The following is a 20,968-nucleotide window of genomic DNA, read 5'->3' as shown; positions in this document are numbered from 1 at the left end:
TACAGGCATCTTTTAACTTCCTCCAAACCTTGATCAGCTTTTAGGGTTTTTAGGCTTTTCAGCATCTTATTAAAGCAGCAACAGACCCGAATAGTGCATTTGGAAAGCACTCAGCGGTTAATTTTTGTTGTTGTTGCAGCCTCATTTCTGAATCGTTCACATACTTTGTTGAAACACCTTTGGCAGAAATGATAGCCTGGTGTCTGTTTTGGTATTTACCTCCGATCTTGAAGCTCCTTTATGTGGGAATATCTCTGCAGATCCTCTCAGAGACCATCAGGCTGGATGAGCAGCATGAATTCGCTAACCTCTTCGTTCTTTGAAGAGATGCTCAACTGGATCTGGGTGCCGGCTGTGACTGGACCATTTAAGGACCTTCAATTTTGCTCCTAAAGCCTCCGTTTTGTCATTGTTCCTGTGTGCTTTGGCTCACTGTCGCATTTAAAGATGAATCCAAACATTGTTTTGACATATTGGCCAGAATGTAACCAAGTAATTTCAGGAAGGCAGAAAATCTTGCTGAGGTGTCTTCTGCATCAACCCTTTCAAACAAAAAAACTACTTTTCACTCAACCCTTTATAACTAAATCTGTCTAATTAGAACTTCAAACTAGTTTTAAGCAAAATAAACCATGTTTTCAAACAGTCCTTTGATCTGAAAGAAGTTTCTTTTTGGAAATTTAAAATATGGGCTGCAGCTGGAGTCACAAGGCATTAATGTCTTACACATTTAGGGGATTTTATAGATTTACTTCAACCATCATTTTTCCATCCATTGTCTGAACCAAAGACTTTCTTGCTGCTCCACTGTGCAGTCTATTATTTCTGAGCTCTGGAAGTCTGGAAGTGGATCGGATGCTCAGGAACTACTGAGGCTCAAGACAGCTGTGGACTGGAAACCGCAGTCGCACCATAGCTATTGTCCTCAGTCATCACCAAGGACCGAAAAGGGGCCGACCAAGAAAGAAGGCCCGACGCAAAAGGAACACCTACAAGCCGATCCGAATGTCTTCAGGAGAAAAAGTTTGTGATTGGACGAGAAAACCATTGGACTTCTTTGCCTTAGTGCCAAGAAGACCGTTTGGAGGAGTCAAAATTTTAGAAGTCTGAACCAGCCGCCAAGCACAGAGGTGCAGACATCATTCTGCGGACTGCTGCGTCGCCAAAGTTACTGGTGCATTGGACAAGGTTGAAGAAAATGGCCACCTCCAGGTTCTCCAACATATCCTCACATCATTAACCAGGTGGTTGAACAACGGTCAAAATTTAGCCTGGTTTTTATTTAAAAATGCTAAAACATGTGAATAAGCAATCTTGCAATCACAGGAAATTTCCTGTCTTATGGTGTCTGTTGAAGCGTTTTCTTCATAACCACGAAGCTGTTACATGTTAACAAAGGTGACGCACCGCAAAATAGGTGTTTTAAACACTGAGCTATATAATACACTAGAGTGCTGATTTTGCCGAAAAACTGAAGTCATCGGCCACCATCTTGCTACTCCCTACTCTCACAGAATCCCATAGGATTTGGTTGCAACAACAAGCAGTTTTCTGGCTGTGTGAAAACGTTTCACAGGTAATTCACAGTCAGTGGATGTACTAACACTATCAACTACTAGGAAATTAGGTGCTGAAATATTTTACATGTTATTCATATTAAATATATATATATGTATATATAAGTATGTGTATATGTATATATGTATATATATGTATACACATATGTAAATATATGTTTTTGTATATTGTTATTTATATATTTATAAATGTTAAACATATATATTTAAATGAATAAAATGCAAAATATTTCAGCACATGACTTTCTCAGTACTTGATAGTTTTAGAACATAACATAAAACTATATGGCATTTGACATTTTAAAAGTCTTAAGCCCCCCCTGAACATGAGAAAATCCTCGTTATTCGATGCTGTAGCGCAAATATTCCCTAGTTACTGGGGGGAAATAGGGAGTACCAATATGGCGGCTGGTGGCTTCAAAGCGACTCGTTCAAACAGACGGTGATTAGCACTCCAGTGTATTATATAGCTCAGTGGTTTTAAAGTCTAGTTTCCTTTTTAGTGCTTTATTTAAGGTAAAAGCTTTAAAATGCAGGTTGATTAACATTTTAGGTGCATGATTATCGCCCTCTGGTGGCCATATGACACAATGTCAGTTTTATGAATGTCATTTGAGTGTTAAAAGGTAATTTTTCATAAAATTACAACAAATTGTCTTCTGAAAAAAACATGCTATAGTAAAGCTTTTACAAAAAAAAAAAACAGTTTGACAAAAACACTGTACACTCCAGTTTATTTGGAATAAAACTCATACAGTTTATTAATCTTCTCCAACTGCAGAGAATAATGATAATAAAGGTAGATTAATATGAACTCTAAATTCTGTGGAAATGTTTGTATAGAAAAATAAGATAGTAGATTTTTAATACATCCGAAAGCAACGCAGTTTATTAACAGAAATAAATAAATCAAACAGCTGCTGGGTCTTTGCAGGGCCACACGTCGCCGTCGGGCAGCAGGGTGGCCTGCTGCTGGCTCTCCATCCTCATGTTTTCCTTCGCTCTGAACACAAACATCATGCACACACAGTGTAAGTCATTGTTCAGACACGACTGCAACAATTAATCAAGAATTTATGGTGGACAGAAGCTGACAGAAATACAAATTTAATCAGAACTATAAATGGTCCAATAAATAAACTGATACACAATTTTAAATGGAGAGAAAATATTCTGGATCTGTGTGCAAACTGGTTATTTATGACTGAACTTCCTCTGTTTAGAAGCCAAAGTATAGCTACACAGGAAACAGATCTACACCTTCCCTCTGATTGACCAATAGGAGAGGAGCTGACCCAATGAAGGACCTCCCACCTTATTTGCATAATGCAGCAGAATTTCATAAAGAAAAAGAAAAAAGGAAATATAAAAATGTAAAAAGAAGTAATGAAAATAAAATGTTTTATGGGGGGAAAGGTAAGAGCAGTTAAGATGAAAATAAAAGAGTCATAAATTAATCTACAAGTAAAAGAAAAACATGATAAAGAACGGTAAAATTAAAATCAAATGTTTAAATAAATCATATGTTGAAAATAAATGGACAAAAAAAATCTGAAGGTAATTTAAATTACAAAATGTAGTAACGTTAATAAATGGGACATTTTTTTAAATTAACTGATACATTTTAAGTGTGTTTGAGGAATTATCAGACCATTTACATATTTCTACTTTTATTTCTAATACTGTCAGTGTCAGTCCATAAAAATTGATCAGAAATTTCTTAAAATCTAAATTTGTGTTCAGTTATTTTTACTTCAGGTAGAAATATAACGTCTTTTTTTTTTTATATTTTGACAACGAGGAATGTCTCCCCCTGCTGGTAAGGAGACATAATACATCTTTAGAAGTCCTAAACTCTGGCTTTAATTTTAGAGCCAGTTTCTTTCCTCCGGTTTAATTCTTTAATCTACATCCATGAAGGAGACTTGACAGGTGCAATTAAAGACAGGATCTGTGTTTTTATTTTTTTTATTTTTTTTTTTTTTTTGCTGTAGTATGCATGAAGTTCAGAAGTGAATTCTCACCTTTCAGGGAACTCGATATCATCGATGGTGTCAGGCAGCGGCACACCTCTGGTTTCTGGAAGCAGGAGAACCAATCCACCTGCCAGGAAGGCCAAACATCCTGCACAGCAAAAATATATTGTATATTCAGCTTTAATAAAAAAAAAATATTTTAATCTGATGCATTACAGGCTCCTGTAAAAAGGCAGTTTTTTCTCAAACAGAGGAAATCAAAACAAAATGTGTGTTTCAGCTACATGAGCCAGTGTAGTTTTCCACTTCAGGTAGAAGCCGTTGAAGAGATGTGGTACTTTCTGTTAGTAGATTTTTTAGAAGGTAGGTGGAGTTTTATGGAGAGAAGGTGCATTTCTTACTGCTATTCCCAGCATTTTAGTTTGTTTTAGTCAGCTCCTAACTCCCTCATGCTTAATGTTTTTTTTTTTGTTTACTTTATACAACAGGAGGAACCAAAATTCTGTGCAGACAAAACATTTGAACAGAGTCACTAAAGCCCAACATCGGTGTTTTACAGTGCCTGCATTAAAATACACAACCAAAATCAGCTTATTATTCTGTTCTTATTCAAACTTTATTACAATTAGATCTTTCCAGAGATTTGCTACATGTTATAAACTGTTAACTATCAATGTGAGCTTCTGAGCTTTCTGTGTCTCTGCTCTGTCTTCTCTAACCCCCAGTGGGTGGAGGCAGATGAGCGTTCACACTGAGCCTGGTTCTGGTTCTGCTGGAGGTTCTCCTCCCTGTTAAAGGGGAGTTTTCCTCTCCACTGTCGCTTCATGCATGCTCAGTATGAGGGATTGCTGCAAAGCCATCAACAATGCAGACGACTGTCCACTGTGGCTCTACGCTCTTTCAGGAGGAGTGAATGCTGCTTGGAGAGACTTGATGCAACCTGCTGGGTTTCCTTAGAGAGGAAACTTTCTGATCAATTTGACTTTGTAAAGTGTCTTGAGATGACGTGTGTTGTGTATTGCCGCTGTATAAATAAAACTGAATGAAATTAATGCTGATAAAGCCACCGTTTATGGGCGGGGATTGAAGCGGTTCACTTAACATCCATTATACCCACAGAAGTTTGGAGCGACAGGACTTTGCTTTTAAACTATAACAAAATAATTTAAGTAATTGTCCTATTTGAACTTATTTAACCATATTTTGCACCCAGCTGTTGTGGTGAGTGAACATCTGTGTCCCCAGAGGTAGCAACTCTCCTGCAGGAGGAGGACCCGCTCTGCATCAGTGAATGGTGTCACTACCCGATCCGTACCGGTAGCACGATCCGTACCATCAGCTCATTTGCGCGTGCGCGAATAGAATAACTTCCGGTGGGAAATATTTCGTTTTTCTTACTTTTTTATTCCTTTTTATTTTTCGAGGCAAGGGTTTCTTTTTGTATATCTTTGCATTTGCGGCAATAATGCATATTCTAAAAAATAAACAACAGAAATACATAAAAAATAAATTGTTTTTTTTAATAGCAAAAATGTTTCCCAGTTGTGGTTAGGGAAATAAAAATATATAAAACATTTCTTAAAGTACATAAACCCCCAGCTATGAACACATATAGGAGTACAGAAACGTATTTGATTTTGAAGTTTTTGCATATGTATGTATTTTGTGCTTAATAAATGTATTTTAATAAGGGATGCCTTCGCTTTGTGTGTGTTCTTTGTTCTATTCCCTGTTCGTTTTTGTAAAAAAATAAAAATAAAAAAAAATATGCGGCTACTATAATGACGAGGTCTTCTCTAGTTTATGATGTGTCCACCAGAGGGCGCTAATTTCTCAATCGATAATTTTAATTTTCTAATAAAATAAATGTTTAGAACAAGATTATTTGTATAACGAAATTCACCGTATAATTAAGGATTAAATATTTTTTCCAGTCCTGTTTGAAGAAGCAATAAAACAGACAGAGTGCATTCAGGCAATACAGTTAAACGTTCTGCAATGATAACTTCCCGGACTGGATGCTGAAGCATATCCGATGATGACGTCAAGCAATACAATGGAGAGAATGTAAAACGTATCAATTTCTTTCAGAAAAGTCTTCAATATTTTATTTACAATATAGTTTAGTATTTTTTAATGATTTAAGTATAGAAATAATTATTTTCAGTACCGTAATTACATTATTTTTTTGGTGAACCGGAAGTTATTCTGTTTGCGCTTGTGCAAATGAGCTGATGGTACGTATCGGGTAGTGACAGATGTAATTTACTCAAACAGCCCCAATTCTGGACTCAAGCTCACACTGAGATCCACCTTAAGCTATACTACATCTACTAGGTGGTTTAAACAAAACAAAGAACAAACCAAAAATGATGAGTGGCAGCTCAAGCCAGATGACGGCCAGTCTGTAGAGCAGGAAAGGAGCTACAATCCCTCCAACGTCACACAGGGTGGAACAAACGGACACTCCAAAGTTCCTAGAAAGACAAGTCAGGGTTTAAACTTTAAAACATTAGTATTTTTTAAATCAGAAATATCAACAAATTCAATCAACCAATAAGACTTACCGGACAAACGTTGGATAGAGCTCAGTGTTTACAAAAACCACCATCTCAAAGGACATGGTGATCCCCAGCCGACCAATGCAGGCCACCACGGTCTTAAACCAGAACATACCTGAGTAAAAAAATAGAGAAAAGGTTAAAACTGTGGGAAGACCCGGAGTCATTTACGGCAGGCGTAAATGTTTCCTGAGAGCCTCACTGTCGGGAATAAAGGCCGTGATGAAGCACGAGGCTCCGGCCACGATGTTGGCGGCGGCGAATGGGAGGCGGCGGCCGATCCGCTCGATGGTGAAGAGGATGAGGAAGGCGGCGGGGAACTCCACCAGGCCGGAGATGAGGAAGTCGATGTAGACGTTTCCTCCCAGGATCCCCAGCCGCATGATTAAACCCTGGTAGACGACTGCACTGGTGAACCTGGGGCGGGCAAGCACACAAGAACTCTGGGAAATGGATTTATGTGATTAATGTAAAGCAGGAGTCACCTTAAGGCTGTTCTAAAAAAGCAAAATCCACCATTGAGCTGCAGCTAAAACTTTATTTTATTCCGTTACTCTTCCTGTTTATTCACACTTGCATTCATATAGATTTAAAATGACAATATCTATAACAGAGCATGAAAATGTGTTTATTTTACATAAAGTTAAGGTGAACTCTGACTCTTCTAGTTCAAACGTCAGTACTGGTAGAAAAACTCTCAGTTTCACAAAGGTTGGTGATGCCTGATGTAAAGTTAGAGGAATCTAAAGTTTATTTTAATGTTTTTGGCAAAACAAAGAACCATTTTGTTTTTTAAAACCAGACTAAATTTGAATCTAAAGTCAGTTTTTGGAACAAAGGGGTTGAACAAGTGAAATTTACTGCCATGTTAAAAAAAAAATACTGGATTAAGGAGGTTTTTCTTAGCTTTTTCTGGAACCGTCCTAAATTTCTACTGGTTCTACCGCGTTAAAACAGATTATGCTAGTAGACATTCACACCATAAAAAAGCTACCCTGGTAGTTTTTGATATTACCCTGATACTTAAGGGGGGAACCTGTGGCTCTACACTCCTTCAGGAGGAGTAAATGCTGCTTGATGCAACCTGCTGGGTTTCCTCAGAGAGGAAAGCTTTTGACCAACCTGTCTGGATGATATGATTGAATTTGACTTTGTAAAGAGCCTTGATGTGACGTGTGTCGTGAATTGGTGCTCTATAAATAAAATGCAATTAAAAAAGGAATCAACCTTGATGAGGTAAAGTGAATAATCTCAGCATAATTTTCCTGTCACCCCATTGCAACCTGTTAATGTTTGTTCTGAAAGAAAGAATCATTAATTACAGTTTTCTTTCTGTAAATTACAGTTTATTTTGTTTGTTTGTTTTTTTTTGTTTGTTTGTTTGTTCTCTTTCACAGTCGTCACAACACAACTGAAAGCTTTGGGCTTCAATATAAGAAGCAAATCAGTCCAGCTGATAAAATTCACATCGACAGAAGATAAATCGCACGCAATCTAGAAGAGACTGAAGCTCTGCAGCTGTAAAACTCCAGATGATGAAGGTTCAGGGTGGTGTAGCAAAATATTTCTTTAAACTACTGCAAACTTGATACATTTCCACAAAGAACGGGAATCCATAAGAAATCATTTTGAAAGAAATTTCCGCATTTTATTGTTTCATTTAATTTTTTTTTTTGCGTTTCTGTCCACAATTAGCCTAATTTCCATTTTTCTTCCACTCCAATTACATGTTTTCATTTGTTCCTGCTAATAAGTGTTGGAAACTACTATTTTCTTCACACAGTTAGAGCTAATATTCATCCTTTAAAGGACCCTTCATTAAAATGAACATTCCTTTTTTTTTTTTTTTTTTGCTTGTTGATGGAAATTTGTTTTTTTTTTGCTTGCTTAGAATTTGTACATTCTAAGCAAGATCATTTCTCTGACCAATTTCTGACCAGTTTAATATAAAATAACATGTTTATATTTATGTGTTTAAGAGAAAAACTCACCAGTTGTAGCTGAGAATAAAAGTGTGTTTCCTCATTTTCGGCGTCCTGACCAGGTCCATAAAGGAGGCGGTGGAGGAATCGGCGTTATCGTCTGACAGAGTCTTCAAAAAACATCAGATGATCAGACAAATATCAGACAACATGCTGTTAATCCTCTCTGGATAATTTGTTTTAGCACTCCTTAAAAAAAAGTTTAATTAACTGTGACAAACACGCACAAGCGGAGCTAACCTTCAATCAAACTTTATTCATTGAGCCCTTTTCATGCAGCGGAGTGTAATAAAAAGTGCTTCACACAGGTTATAATAGAAAGACGTGGAAACACAAGAGAGACACAATGAACAGGTAAACAGGTGGTTAAAATAAGTGATCAGTGGTAATAAAGCAACGAGGAATTAAAAGTGGCGGAAATCAGTCAAATATAGAATATCAGGAGATGTGGAACACAACCATGAAGATTAGATTAGCCAGGAGAAAATTAAAATGATTAAATACAATGTATAAAAAACATTAAAGCTAATATCATACATAATAAACAGAAAAAACATCTAGAGCAGTAAAGAACAATATTACTGAAATCCAGACAACTAATTTTGTAAATGACTGGTTTGATTAAACACAGTTTGAAAACATTGCTTTTCTCTATACTTATACCATAATAAGCAAGATATATTATGTAACTAACTCTATATTGTTACTTAGAATTATAAAATAAGTGAAATAAATGAAGATTAAAAAATCACATTCTAAAGTTAAAATGTGATTTTAGAGGGGCGACGGTGGCACAGAGGTTAGGGAGTTCGCAATTGGCGGGTTGCCGGTTCGATCCCCCGCACAGACTGTCTCTGTCGTTGTGTCCTTGGGCAAGACACTTCACCCGCATTGCCTGCTGGCGGTGGTCAGAGGGACCGGTGGCGCCGTTGTATGGCAGCCTCGCCTCTGTCAGTCTGCCCCAGGGCAGCTGTGGCTACTAACAGAGCTCACCACCGTCAGGGTGTGAATGTGTGAATGACTGAACTGTAGTGTAAAGCACTTTGGAGGTCCTCAAGACTAGTTAAAGCGCTATACAAGTACAAGCCATTTACCATTTACCAAAATGAGAAGTACATAACATATAAATGTAAAGACATGATGAACAGATTTTTATAAGAAATCATCAAATTTTAATTGAAATTGCAGCGTGGTGCATTGGATTGTTTTAGAAGAAAACATTTTTTTTTTAGGTTTGGACGTCAGAAGCTGGCAGAAAGAAAAGATCATTAGCTGTAAGTTTAAAAAAAAAGAAAAAGACAAAGGAGGAAAATTAATGTTTTCTGTGTCTCTGACACACTGAGCTATATTGCTGATTTTGGAGTGCTGATTTTGCCAAAAAACTGAAGTCACGTGCCGCCATCTTGCTACTCCCTACTCTCACAGAATCCCATAGGATTTGGTTGCAACAACAAGCAGTTTTCTGGCTGTGTGAAAACATTTCACAGGTAATTCTACAGTCAGTGGATGTACTAACACTATCAACTACTAGGAAATTATATGCTGAAATATTTTACATGTTATTCATATAAAAAATAATAATAATAAAAAAAAATTATTTACATTTATATTACATTTATATTTACATGTTATTCATATTAAATATATATATATATATATGTATATATAAGTATGTGTATATGTATATATGTATATATATGTATACACATATGTAAATATATGTTTTTGTATATTGTTATTTATATATTTATAAATGTTAAACATATATATTTAAATGAATAAAATGCAAAATATTTCAAGACATGACTTTCTCAGTACTTGGTAGTTTTAGAACATAGCATAAAAGTATATGGCATTTGACATTTTAAAAGTCTTAAGCCTCTCCTGAACATGAGAAAATCCTCGTTATTCGATGCTGTAGCGCACATATTCCCTAGTTACTGGGGGGAAGTAGGGAGTACCAATATAGCGGCTGGTGACTTCACAGCGACTCGTTCTAACAGCGGCTATTAGCACTCGAGTGTATAATAGAGCTGAGTGTTCTGACAACTGATGGAGCGGTCCAGCCTCACCTCAATCATCTTGGTCAGAGTCTTCTTGTTTTCCTTCGCCATGTCTTTGGTGATCTTCACAGCTTTGGACTTCTGGTTCTGAGACAGGAGCCATCGAGGAGATTCAGGGATGAACCTTAGAGGTAAAAATGGACAAAAGATGCCGGCACAACGTTTAGATTTTCCCTGAAAAAAAAAGATGATCTTCCATAAACCAGAATAAGTCACGATAGATAGATAGATAGATAGATAGATAGATAGATAGATAGATAGATAGATAGATAGATAGATAGATAGATAGATAGATAGATAGATAGATAGAACGATAAAACGATAGATAGAACGATAAAACGATAGATAGAACGATAGAATGATAAAACGATAGAACGATAGATAGAACGATAGAACGATAGATAGAATGATAGATAGATAGAACGATAGAACGATAGATAGATAGAACGATAGAACGATAGATAGATAGAACGATAGATAGAACGATAGAACGATAGATAGAACGATAGATAGAACGATAGAAAGATAGATAGAAAGATAGAAAGATAGATAGATAGATAGATAGATAGATAGATAGATAGATAGATAGAACGATAGATAGAACGATAGATAGAACGATAGAACGATAGATAGAACGATAGATAGAACGATAGAAAGATAGAAAGATAGATAGAAAGATAGAACGATAGAAAGATAGATAGAATGATAGAACGATAGATAGTAAGATAGATAGATAGATAGATAGATAGATAGATAGATAGATAGAACGATAGATAGATAGATAGATAGAACGATAGACAGATAGAACGATAGATAGAAAGATAGATAAATAGATAGATAGATAGAACGATAGACAGAAAGATAGATAAATAGATAGATAGATAGATAGAAAGATAGAACGATAGATAGATAGAACGATAGATAGAACGATAGATAGATAGAACGATAGATAGATAGAACGATAGATAGAACGATAGAAAGATAGATAGATAGATAGATAGATAGATAGATAGATAGATAGATAGATAGATAGATAGATAGATAGATAGATAGATAGATAGATAGATAGATAGATAGATAGATAGAACGATAGAATGATAGATAGATAGAACGATAGAACGATAGATAGATAGAACGATAGAACGATAGATAGATAGAACGATAGATAGAACGATAGAACGATAGATAGAACGATAGATAGAACGATAGAAAGATAGATAGAAAGATAGATAGATAGATAGATAGATAGATAGATAGATAGATAGATAGAACGATAGATAGAACGATAGATAGAACGATAGAACGATAGATAGAACGATAGATAGAACGATAGAAAGATAGATAGTAAGATAGATAAATAGATAGAAAGATAGATAAAAAGATAGAAAGATAGATAGATAGATAGATAGATAGATAGATAGATAGATAGATAGATAGATAGATAGATAGATAGATAGAACGATAGATAGATAGAACGATAGATAGAATGATAGATAGATAGAACGATAGAACGGTAGATAGAACGGTAGATAGAACGATAGATAGAACGATAGATAGAACGATAGAAAGATAGAACGATAGAACGATAGATAGAACGATAGAAAGATAGAACGATAGAAAGATAGATAGAATGATAGAACGATAGATAGTAAGATAGATAGATAGATAGATAGATAGATAGATAGATAGATAGATAGATAGAACGATAGACAGATAGAACGATAGATAGAAAGATAGATAAATAGATAGATAGATAGAACGATAGACAGAAAGATAGATAAATAGATAGATAGATAGATAGAAAGATAGAACGATAGATAGATAGAACGATAGATAGAACGATAGATAGATAGAACGATAGATAGATAGAACGATAGATAGATAGATAGATAGAACGATAGAAAGATAGAACGATAGATAGAACGATAGATAGTAAGATAGATAGATAGATAGATAGATAGATAGATAGATAGATAGATAGATAGATAGATAGATAGATAGATAGATAGATAGATAGATAGATAGATAGATAGATAGATAGATAGAATGATAGATAGATAGAACGATAGAACGGTAGATAGAACGATAGATAGAACGATAGATAGAACGATAGATAGAACGATAGAAAGATAGAACGATAGAAAGATAGATAGAACGATAGATAGAACGATAGAAAGATAGAACGATAGAAAGATAGATAGAATGATAGAACGATAGATAGTAAGATAGATAAATAGATAGATAGATAGATAGATAGATAGATAGATAGATAGATAGATAGATAGATAGATAGATAGAACGATAGATAGATAGATAGATAGATAGATAGATAGATAGAATGATAGATAGATAGAACGATAGATAGAACGATAGAAAGATAGATAGAAAGATAGATAGATAGATAGATAGATAGATAGATAGATAGATAGATAGATAGATAGAACGATAGATAGAACGATAGATAGAACGATAGATAGAACGATAGAACGATAGATAGAACGATAGATAGAACGATAGAAAGATAGAAAGATAGATAGTAAGATAGATAAATAGATAGAAAGATAGATAGATAGATAGATAGATAGATAGATAGATAGATAGATAGATAGATAGATAGATAGATAGATAGAACGATAGATAGATAGAACGATAGATAGAACGGTAGATAGAACGATAGATAGAACGATAGATAGAACGATAGAAAGATAGAACGATAGAACGATAGATAGAACGATAGAAAGATAGAACGATAGAAAGATAGATAGAATGATAGAACGATAGATAGTAAGATAGATAGATAGATAGATAGATAGATAGATAGATAGATAGATAGATAGATAGATAGATAGATAGATAGATAGATAGATAGATAGATAGAACGATAGACAGATAGAACGATAGATAGAAAGATAGATAAATAGATAGATAGATAGAACGATAGACAGAAAGATAGATAAATAGATAGATAGATAGATAGAAAGATAGAACGATAGATAGATAGAACGATAGATAGAACGATAGATAGATAGAACGATAGATAGATAGAACGATAGATAGATAGATAGATAGATAGATAGAACGATAGAAAGATAGAACGATAGATAGAACGATAGATAGTAAGATAGATAGATAGATAGATAGATAGATAGATAGAACGATAGATAGAACGATAGATAGTAAGATAGATAGATAGATAGATAGATAGATAGATAGATAGATAGATAGATAGATAGATAGATAGATAGATAGATAGATAGATAGATAGAATGATAGATAGATAGAACGATAGAACGGTAGATAGAACGATAGATAGAACGATAGATAGAACGATAGATAGAACGATAGAAAGATAGAACGATAGAAAGATAGAACGATAGAAAGATAGATAGAATGATAGAACGATAGATAGTAAGATAGATAAATAGATAGATAGATAGATAGATAGATAGATAGATAGATAGATAGATAGATAGATAGATAGATAGATAGATAGATAGATAGATAGATAGATAGAACGATAGAACGGTAGATAGAACGGTAGATAGAACGATAGAAAGATAGAACGATAGAAAGATAGATAGAACGATAGATAGAACGATAGAAAGATAGATAGAACGATAGAACGATAGATAGAACGATAGACAGAAAGATAGATAAATAGATAGATAGATAGAACGATAGATAGAAAGATAGATAAATAGATAGATAGATAGATAGAACGATAGACAGAAAGATAGATAAATAGATAGATAGATAGAAAGATAGAACAATAGATAGATAGAACGATAGATAGAACGATAGATAGATAGATAGATAGAACGATAGATAGAACGATAGATAGATAGAACGATAGAACGATAGATAGATAGAACGATAGATAGACAGACAGACAGACAGACAGACAGACAGACAGACAGACAGACAGACAGACAGACAGATAGACAGATAGATAGATAGATAGATAGATATCTTTATTGTCATTTTGTATGTGCAAAGTGCGTACAGAACGAAATTTCATTTGCATACAGCTTGAAAAAAATAACTCTAGAAATCACTCTAAAAATCACAGTAGATATTGCATATCTGTGACATCTCTACCGTGTTTAACTCTACAAACATAAACCCTGTTGCTTCGTTCGGACACCATTAAGCATGAGTTGTGGATGGGGGAGCAATGTCTTGCCAAAGGACACTTCGGCACACTGCAGGGTGGTGTCCTACAAGCCTGAGCTGGAAGTTTGATGTCACAGATCTCAACCATATTATGTTCCTTGATCTGTGTTCTCCAAGGTTCTCCAAGGAACCTCTGTGGCCAGAAACGGCTCGGCTGGATTAATACGGAGATCCAGTTCCACACAGGGGGACTAATTAGTGGAGCGTCGGCTCACCAGTAGTAGGACAGGAAGAGGATGTAGGGGACGGTGATGACGACCTGCAGCCAGCGCCAGTCCGTGATGAAGTAGGCGAGCAGCGGGAGGATGAGGATGCCGACGCTGAAGAACATCTGGTAAATAACTCCCACCGTCCGTCTGTACTCCACCCCAACGAGCTCCGTGACTGAGAGAAAGACATTTTATTCCCCTTAACGGCACCGGCGTCGATTTACTCAAGAGTCACACTATTTCATATTTCTACTCCAGTAAAAGTAAAAAAAAAAAAACATTCAGTAAGAACGTTACTTAGGTACTGAGTAACTAATAACAGCTGTTGATTTAACATTTAAAAATGATGTAATTGGATACAAAAATATAAGGTTATGTGTGAATTCTGCTATTTTAAAGACAAAAATTGGAAAATATACAAAGATTCAGGCGGAAAAAACACTTTTAAATCATTGTTTTTTAACCGTAAACTTAAAAGCAGTACTTACACACTGCAGAAACAGAATTAAAAATAAGTGTATTTGTACTTTATTTGAGCAGGTAAATAAGATTATCTGCCAATGGAATGAGTAATTTTACCCCTAAAATAAGATATTGAGGTATAATGCACTTGAAATAAGTTGATGCAGATGAGTTCTTCCTATTTTAAGTCTTAAAATCTTATTCCATTGGCAGATTATCTTATTTACCTGCTCAAATAAAGTACAAATACACTAATTTCAAGAAAATTTTAACTTGTTTTTAGTTCTGTTTTTGCAGTGCAGCAGTTAATGCATATAAAGCATGTTAGAACAGTGAAAACATACTTCCAATAACAATATCACAGTTTACTGAACGTTTATCTGACCTCCAAATGGCTCAATGAGCTCAGCAGATAGAAAATAACATTAAAATAACAAAAATTGTGTACAAATAAGACGTTTCACTTAAACGTAAACTCTAGGTTTTTGTCTCACTGGTGCATTTTTGGATAAAAAAAACAAAACAAGTTTGTTCTTTATTCATGAAGTTACTCGCAGCAAATAGAGTAGCCAGAAATTTCACTGAAGTAAAAGTGATACCTGAATAATAATATGACTAAATTTATCCTGAAATTAAGTGCAATTTACTGTGATTTTTCAAGCTGTATGCAAACAAAATTTCGTTCTGTACGCACTTTGTGCATACAAAATGACAAATAAAGCTATCTAAAGTCTCTAAAGCAAAGGTCTTCAACAGGGGGTCTGCGGAGGTACTGCATGGGGGTCGCGAAAGTTTTGGTTGATTAGAGATTTTTTTATACCCCCCCCCCCCCCACTGCAATTTTTTTCCACTAAATAAAATAAAAATAAAAACATGAATATATGAACCTGTGTATTATTTGAGTATCTCAGTATTGAATGCACAATAAGGTACATTTACACATGGCACTATAGGACCAGTTTGATATAACACAATTTTATACAATATATATATAATTAGGGGGTCCCCGCTCCATCTCGCCATCAGTTTGGGGGTCCTTGGCCTGGAAAACGTTGAAGACCCATGCTCTAAAGTCTAAAGTTAAAGTAAAAAGTACAGCGCAGTAAAACTACTCCTAAAAGTACATTTTGCTCAAAAAGTTACTCAAGTAACTGTGAGTAAATGTAACTAGTTACTACCCACCTCTGCTGAATATTATAATTGAAAAACATCCATATACTGTTATTTAAACTATTCCATATGGAAGCTTTAACTATGCAACGTAGCCCCGCCTCATGTATGAAATGTACGTGTTTGATCAGAGGCGAATAAATCAAGCGTCTCTTAGTTTGAGCAGATTAAATCGTTCCTGTGATGCTTGGCAGGAACATGAGAAACTTGTCTCGTTTTATTTCGTTCTTACTCAGGACGTATCCCGCCACCCATCCTCCCTTCACGCCGAAGCCGTACAGCGTCCTGAAAACCAGCAGCGAGACGTAGTTGGGAGCCACCGCCACCAGGATGCCGGCGATGCCGTTCAGCACGTTGGACATGAGGAAGCTCAACTTCCTGCCGAACCTGAAGAGACACAGACCGCCGCTGTGAAATCGTCTTAGCCGTCGCCTGACGTGAAGCAACAATGAAACCTCACAGTCATTCCAAAAAAATAAATAAAAAAACAACTGGACTTCTTTCTCAATTCAAATGTCTGGAGTAGTGTGGAGTTCCAAGCTTTTTATTATTGCCCCCAAAAAATGGCCTCGTTTTGGTTTAGATAAGATAAGATAAGATAAGATGGTCTTTATTGATCTCACAATGGAGAAATTCACTCGTCACATCGGCTCATACAAGAAGGTGCAGAGTAGGGAAGGTGCATTCAGTTATATACAGTGAATTTTCATATATACAATGGATCAAAAAGAATACCAAAAAATACAAAAAAAAGGAAATAGGAATGGGCATATGATGTCTTAATTACATTCATAGTGGTCTATATATATATATATATATATATATATATATATATAAACATATAGATATACATATATATATACATATATCTATGCGCCTACATACATACGTACCTGCGCGTATTTGTACATACATACATACATACATGTGTACTGACATATGTTCAGGTGTTGATAGCAGCGGAAGTCACTACATCAGGATTATTGCACGGGGTTGTGGCCCAGTGTATTAATTAGATTATTGCACATTATTTATTGCACATTACTTATTACAGTAATGTGCAATACAGATGACATGCAAATTAAACCGAAAGGACAAAGGACGCTGTTTTGAGGACCAAAATGTTCACATTTTGGACAAAGAAGACAGATGGGTTGTGTGGGGGGTGAAGGAAGCCATCTACGTTAAGAGAGAAAAAACAACTTTAAACAGAGAAGGAGGTTCCTACTTTTAAAAACTTACAACGCAGCAATGGAGTTGATTGCTTCCAGTTTTCACCTCAATCCTCACCTCCATGCACTACAAAAAAGAGAACTAAAAATAAGTGATATTTTCTTGAAATGTATGTATTTGTCCTTGATTTGAGCAGGTAAATAAGATGATCTGCCACTGGAATGAGTATTTTGACCCCTAAAATAAGATAATTAGATAAATTACACTTGAAATAAGATGACCGAGATAAATTGTTCCTAATTTAGCTGCAAAAATCTTATTCCATTGGCAGATAATCTTATTTACCTGCTCAAATCAAGGAAAAAACACACACTGATTTTAAGAAAATCTTATTTTTAGTTCAGTTTTTGCAGTGTGCAGGTGATCACATCTCACCTGTAAACCAGGCCAACAATGACCTTAACGACCGCCCATTACTAAGGGCAGGACCAGTTTTGGTTTAATTTGCATGTTATCTAAGCCATACTAGGCCTTTTTGGGCAATTATAAAGCTTGGAACTCCACACTACTCCAGACATTTGAACTGAGAAAACTTTCTGGATGGGAAGCGAAACGTCTTCAAACTTCGGGAAAAAGTCCAGTTGTTTTGTTTCATTAAAGGTATACTGTGCAACCGGGGTTGATTTTCCAGCGAGGCTCCCCCCAGAGGGCGAAAGTAAAACATAAAAACATAAAAAAAAAAATAATAATAATAATAATAATAATAAAACTCGATATGCTTGCATGTTTATTTGACGTTAACACGCGGTTCTTTGTTGTTGCTTTCGCGCGTGCATATAGTGAATAGCAGGGCAAAAACACATGGAGTTCTCGCCATAAAGCAAGACCGACTCTCGCGATGCACACCAGACTTCTGAGCCTGTGTGTGCGGGCCGAGGGCTCCTGCACCAGCAAGTGCGGTAATTCCCCCACAGACCACCAGGGCGGCAGAGAAAACCTTTGTTCAACCTGAAATGACTCATTTAATCATCCAAAACGGTATGGAACACATTAATTAACTGAAAAATGTTGCATAGTATGCCTTTAACTTTTTTTGGAATGATCATGATCTCAGCGTCCCTGAAGACAAAGAAAAACGTCCACATTCGGCGAGGGACGCAGCGGACTAACCTGTCGGCCAGGTAGCCGATGGCGATGCTGCCGACCAGGAAGCCCACGTTGAGAGTGGCCTGATACATGTCCACCAGCCATCCGTCTGAGCACACCAGGTCAAACTGGTGACACAAAAGGTTTCTGTCAGGGAGCAGATCATCACATGATGCTGGGTCACAGCCAGGACTTCCAGGACTGAGCCCATCAGTCACTGTAATGGGACCCAGGGAGCTTGTTCTGACCTGGGTCGCACCTGTAGGAACGTATAAGAACTTTAAACCACGTAAAGCGTAGACATTTAGACTGGCGACGCTACAGAGCGCCATTTCCAAAAATCAGGTGCTACAGAAACCTGAGGGACCCTTAGAGGACGCAGACTGATGCTTACTAGGACCAATGTGGGGTCACTCAGAAATGTTCTTGTGTTTTTAATGAAAAGCACCATTTTCGTCAATTAAATTCACATTAAATTAATCAGAAATACAGTCTGGGTATATAATGGAGGGGCCAACACAGTTAATTTCCTCAGATTACCTCAACAAGTCAACAGTTGGAACGCCAAAGGCCGCATTTGCTGCAAATGGACGATTCTTTGATGAAAGCAAAGTTTCAATTCAATTCAATTTTATTTATATAGCACCAATTCATGATACATATCATCTCAAGCCCTACAAAGGCAAATTCAATCAGATTATACAGATTGGGTCAGATTATACAGTTTCAAGTTTTGATATAATATATATCAAATTATACTGTTTCAAAGGACAAAAGTATTATTTCAAGTGCAAATCATTATTTCTAACCTCATCGATATTTGTGACTTTATTTTGTGACTGGTTTGATCAATAAAATGGGAGTTTCCTGGAAGAATCATGATCTTTTTTTATTTGGGAGACCTCAAACTTTTGTCACTTCTGAGAAAGATCAAGTCCTGCATCACTGAGCTTTTGCTGCTGCACACACTGAAGTCAATTCAATTCAGTTTTATTTATATAACACCAATTCATGATACATGTCATCTCAAGCCCTACAAAGTCAGACTCCATCAGATCCTCCAGGTTGGTGAGAAAGTTTCCTCTCTAAGGAAACCCAGCAGGTTGCATCAAGTCTCTCCAAGCAGCATTCACTCCTCCTGAAAGAGCGTAGAGCCACAGTGGACAGTCGTCTGCATTGTTGATGGCTTTGCAGCAATCCCTCATACTGAGCATGCATGAAGCGACAGTGGAGAGGAAAACTCCCCTTTAACAGGGAGGAGAACCTCCAGCAGAACCAGAACCAGGCTCAGTGTGAACGCTCATCAGAGAAAAGTGGCAAAACTAATATAAAAGCAACATTTTAGGTGAGTCGGTAAACTCTGCTCTTTCTTGTAGAATTGTTGATCCTTCAGAAATAAAGTAAAGAAACATTCAGACATTAATTTGTTTTTTTTTAAATAAATAAAATACTCATCACCTGGAACAAGCTGACCCAAACTCCAGGACCTTTGCCTGACATTTCTCACCTCCGTGACGAAGGACTGCCTCCCCGCGTAGTCGTACTCCCAGCCCTCGGCGCACCGGACGGTGGGGGTTCTGCTCCGGTCCGGCTCCTGTGGCTGGCAGCCGGGTTCTGTCGCGTTCCAGTCCACCTCGTAGCGCACACAGCTGCTGTGCTGCACGACTCCCGAGACGTTGACCGGCGGCGCCGTCAGCCTGCGGCTCTCCTCCAGGCTCCATCCGCAGGCCTCCCTCCTCTCCACTGCGGCGGGGTCCCGGCACCAGTGGTCCGGGGTGAAGCCCTGGAAGACGATGCCCACGTAGACGCCGGCCCACGGCATGGACACCATGCACAGCAGGGCGAAGATCCGCTTCTGGCAGCGGCCGAACTTCCCGGCCTCCTCCAGGATGTCGTCAAACGTGGCCATGAGTTCTGCTCCGGACAGCTGATCTGTATGCTGGGCCCCCCCCCTGTCTTCACTCTGACCACTTCAACTCCTGCACAGTGGGGCTTTTAAACGGGACCAACTGGAGCAAAGGTCCGCAGAAATGCGTCGGTTCTTTGCATGCTGTGCAGCAGAGCGTGAAAAAACACGTTTTCTATGACTTCTACGGACGTCAGACCCGCTGTAGGAGTTTGGCAGAGAGCCTGCATGAATTTCAAAGCTTCATTAACACGAGTGCATCTGATGGAGCGGCCTGTCCCCGCAGATGCAATCAGTTAAAGTTTAAAAATGTGGACGTCTGACGGGAAGGGCAGAAACGAGACACTTTAGAGTCTTTCAGACAAACTCCGCACATCTAAACCGTTCAGAGAGCTGCGGTCAAGTGAAACTCAGGTCATCTGAAGCACGACTGACGGGGATTTGAAGCGATTTTAAGCCCCATGTCCAGTTTTGACCCTTCAGGAAACCTAAAGTCTTCACTTCCTGCCACACAATCCAACTTTAACTAAATTAAGTCTCATCATTTAAGTTATAAGGTGAATAAAAGGT

At 37.0% G+C, this 20,968-nt stretch overlaps 1 protein-coding gene across 1 annotated transcript; it reads right to left on the bottom strand.

Annotated features, from left to right (window-relative positions):
- Positions 1-2,294: 2,294 nt before the first annotated feature.
- On the bottom strand, positions 2,295-20,768 carry LOC105940102 (solute carrier family 22 member 2). Its single transcript, XM_012882555.3, has 11 exons — positions 20,000-20,768; positions 18,517-18,620; positions 16,406-16,560; positions 14,548-14,716; positions 10,169-10,283; positions 8,106-8,206; positions 6,317-6,531; positions 6,121-6,229; positions 5,918-6,030; positions 3,602-3,701; positions 2,295-2,580 (listed from the first exon to the last, which is right to left on the bottom strand). The coding sequence occupies exons 1-11, from the start codon at positions 20,399-20,401 to the stop codon at positions 2,487-2,489; spliced, it is 1,677 nt and encodes a 558-aa protein (XP_012738009.2). The 5' UTR covers positions 20,402-20,768; the 3' UTR covers positions 2,295-2,486.
- Between the last annotated feature and the right edge of the window lie 200 nt (positions 20,769-20,968).

Source organism: Fundulus heteroclitus, chromosome 15 (genome assembly GCF_011125445.2).
Source record: "Fundulus heteroclitus isolate FHET01 chromosome 15, MU-UCD_Fhet_4.1, whole genome shotgun sequence".
Classification (NCBI taxonomy): domain Eukaryota; kingdom Metazoa; phylum Chordata; class Actinopteri; order Cyprinodontiformes; family Fundulidae; genus Fundulus; species Fundulus heteroclitus.
This window is presented reverse-complemented; position numbering and strand designations above follow the sequence as displayed.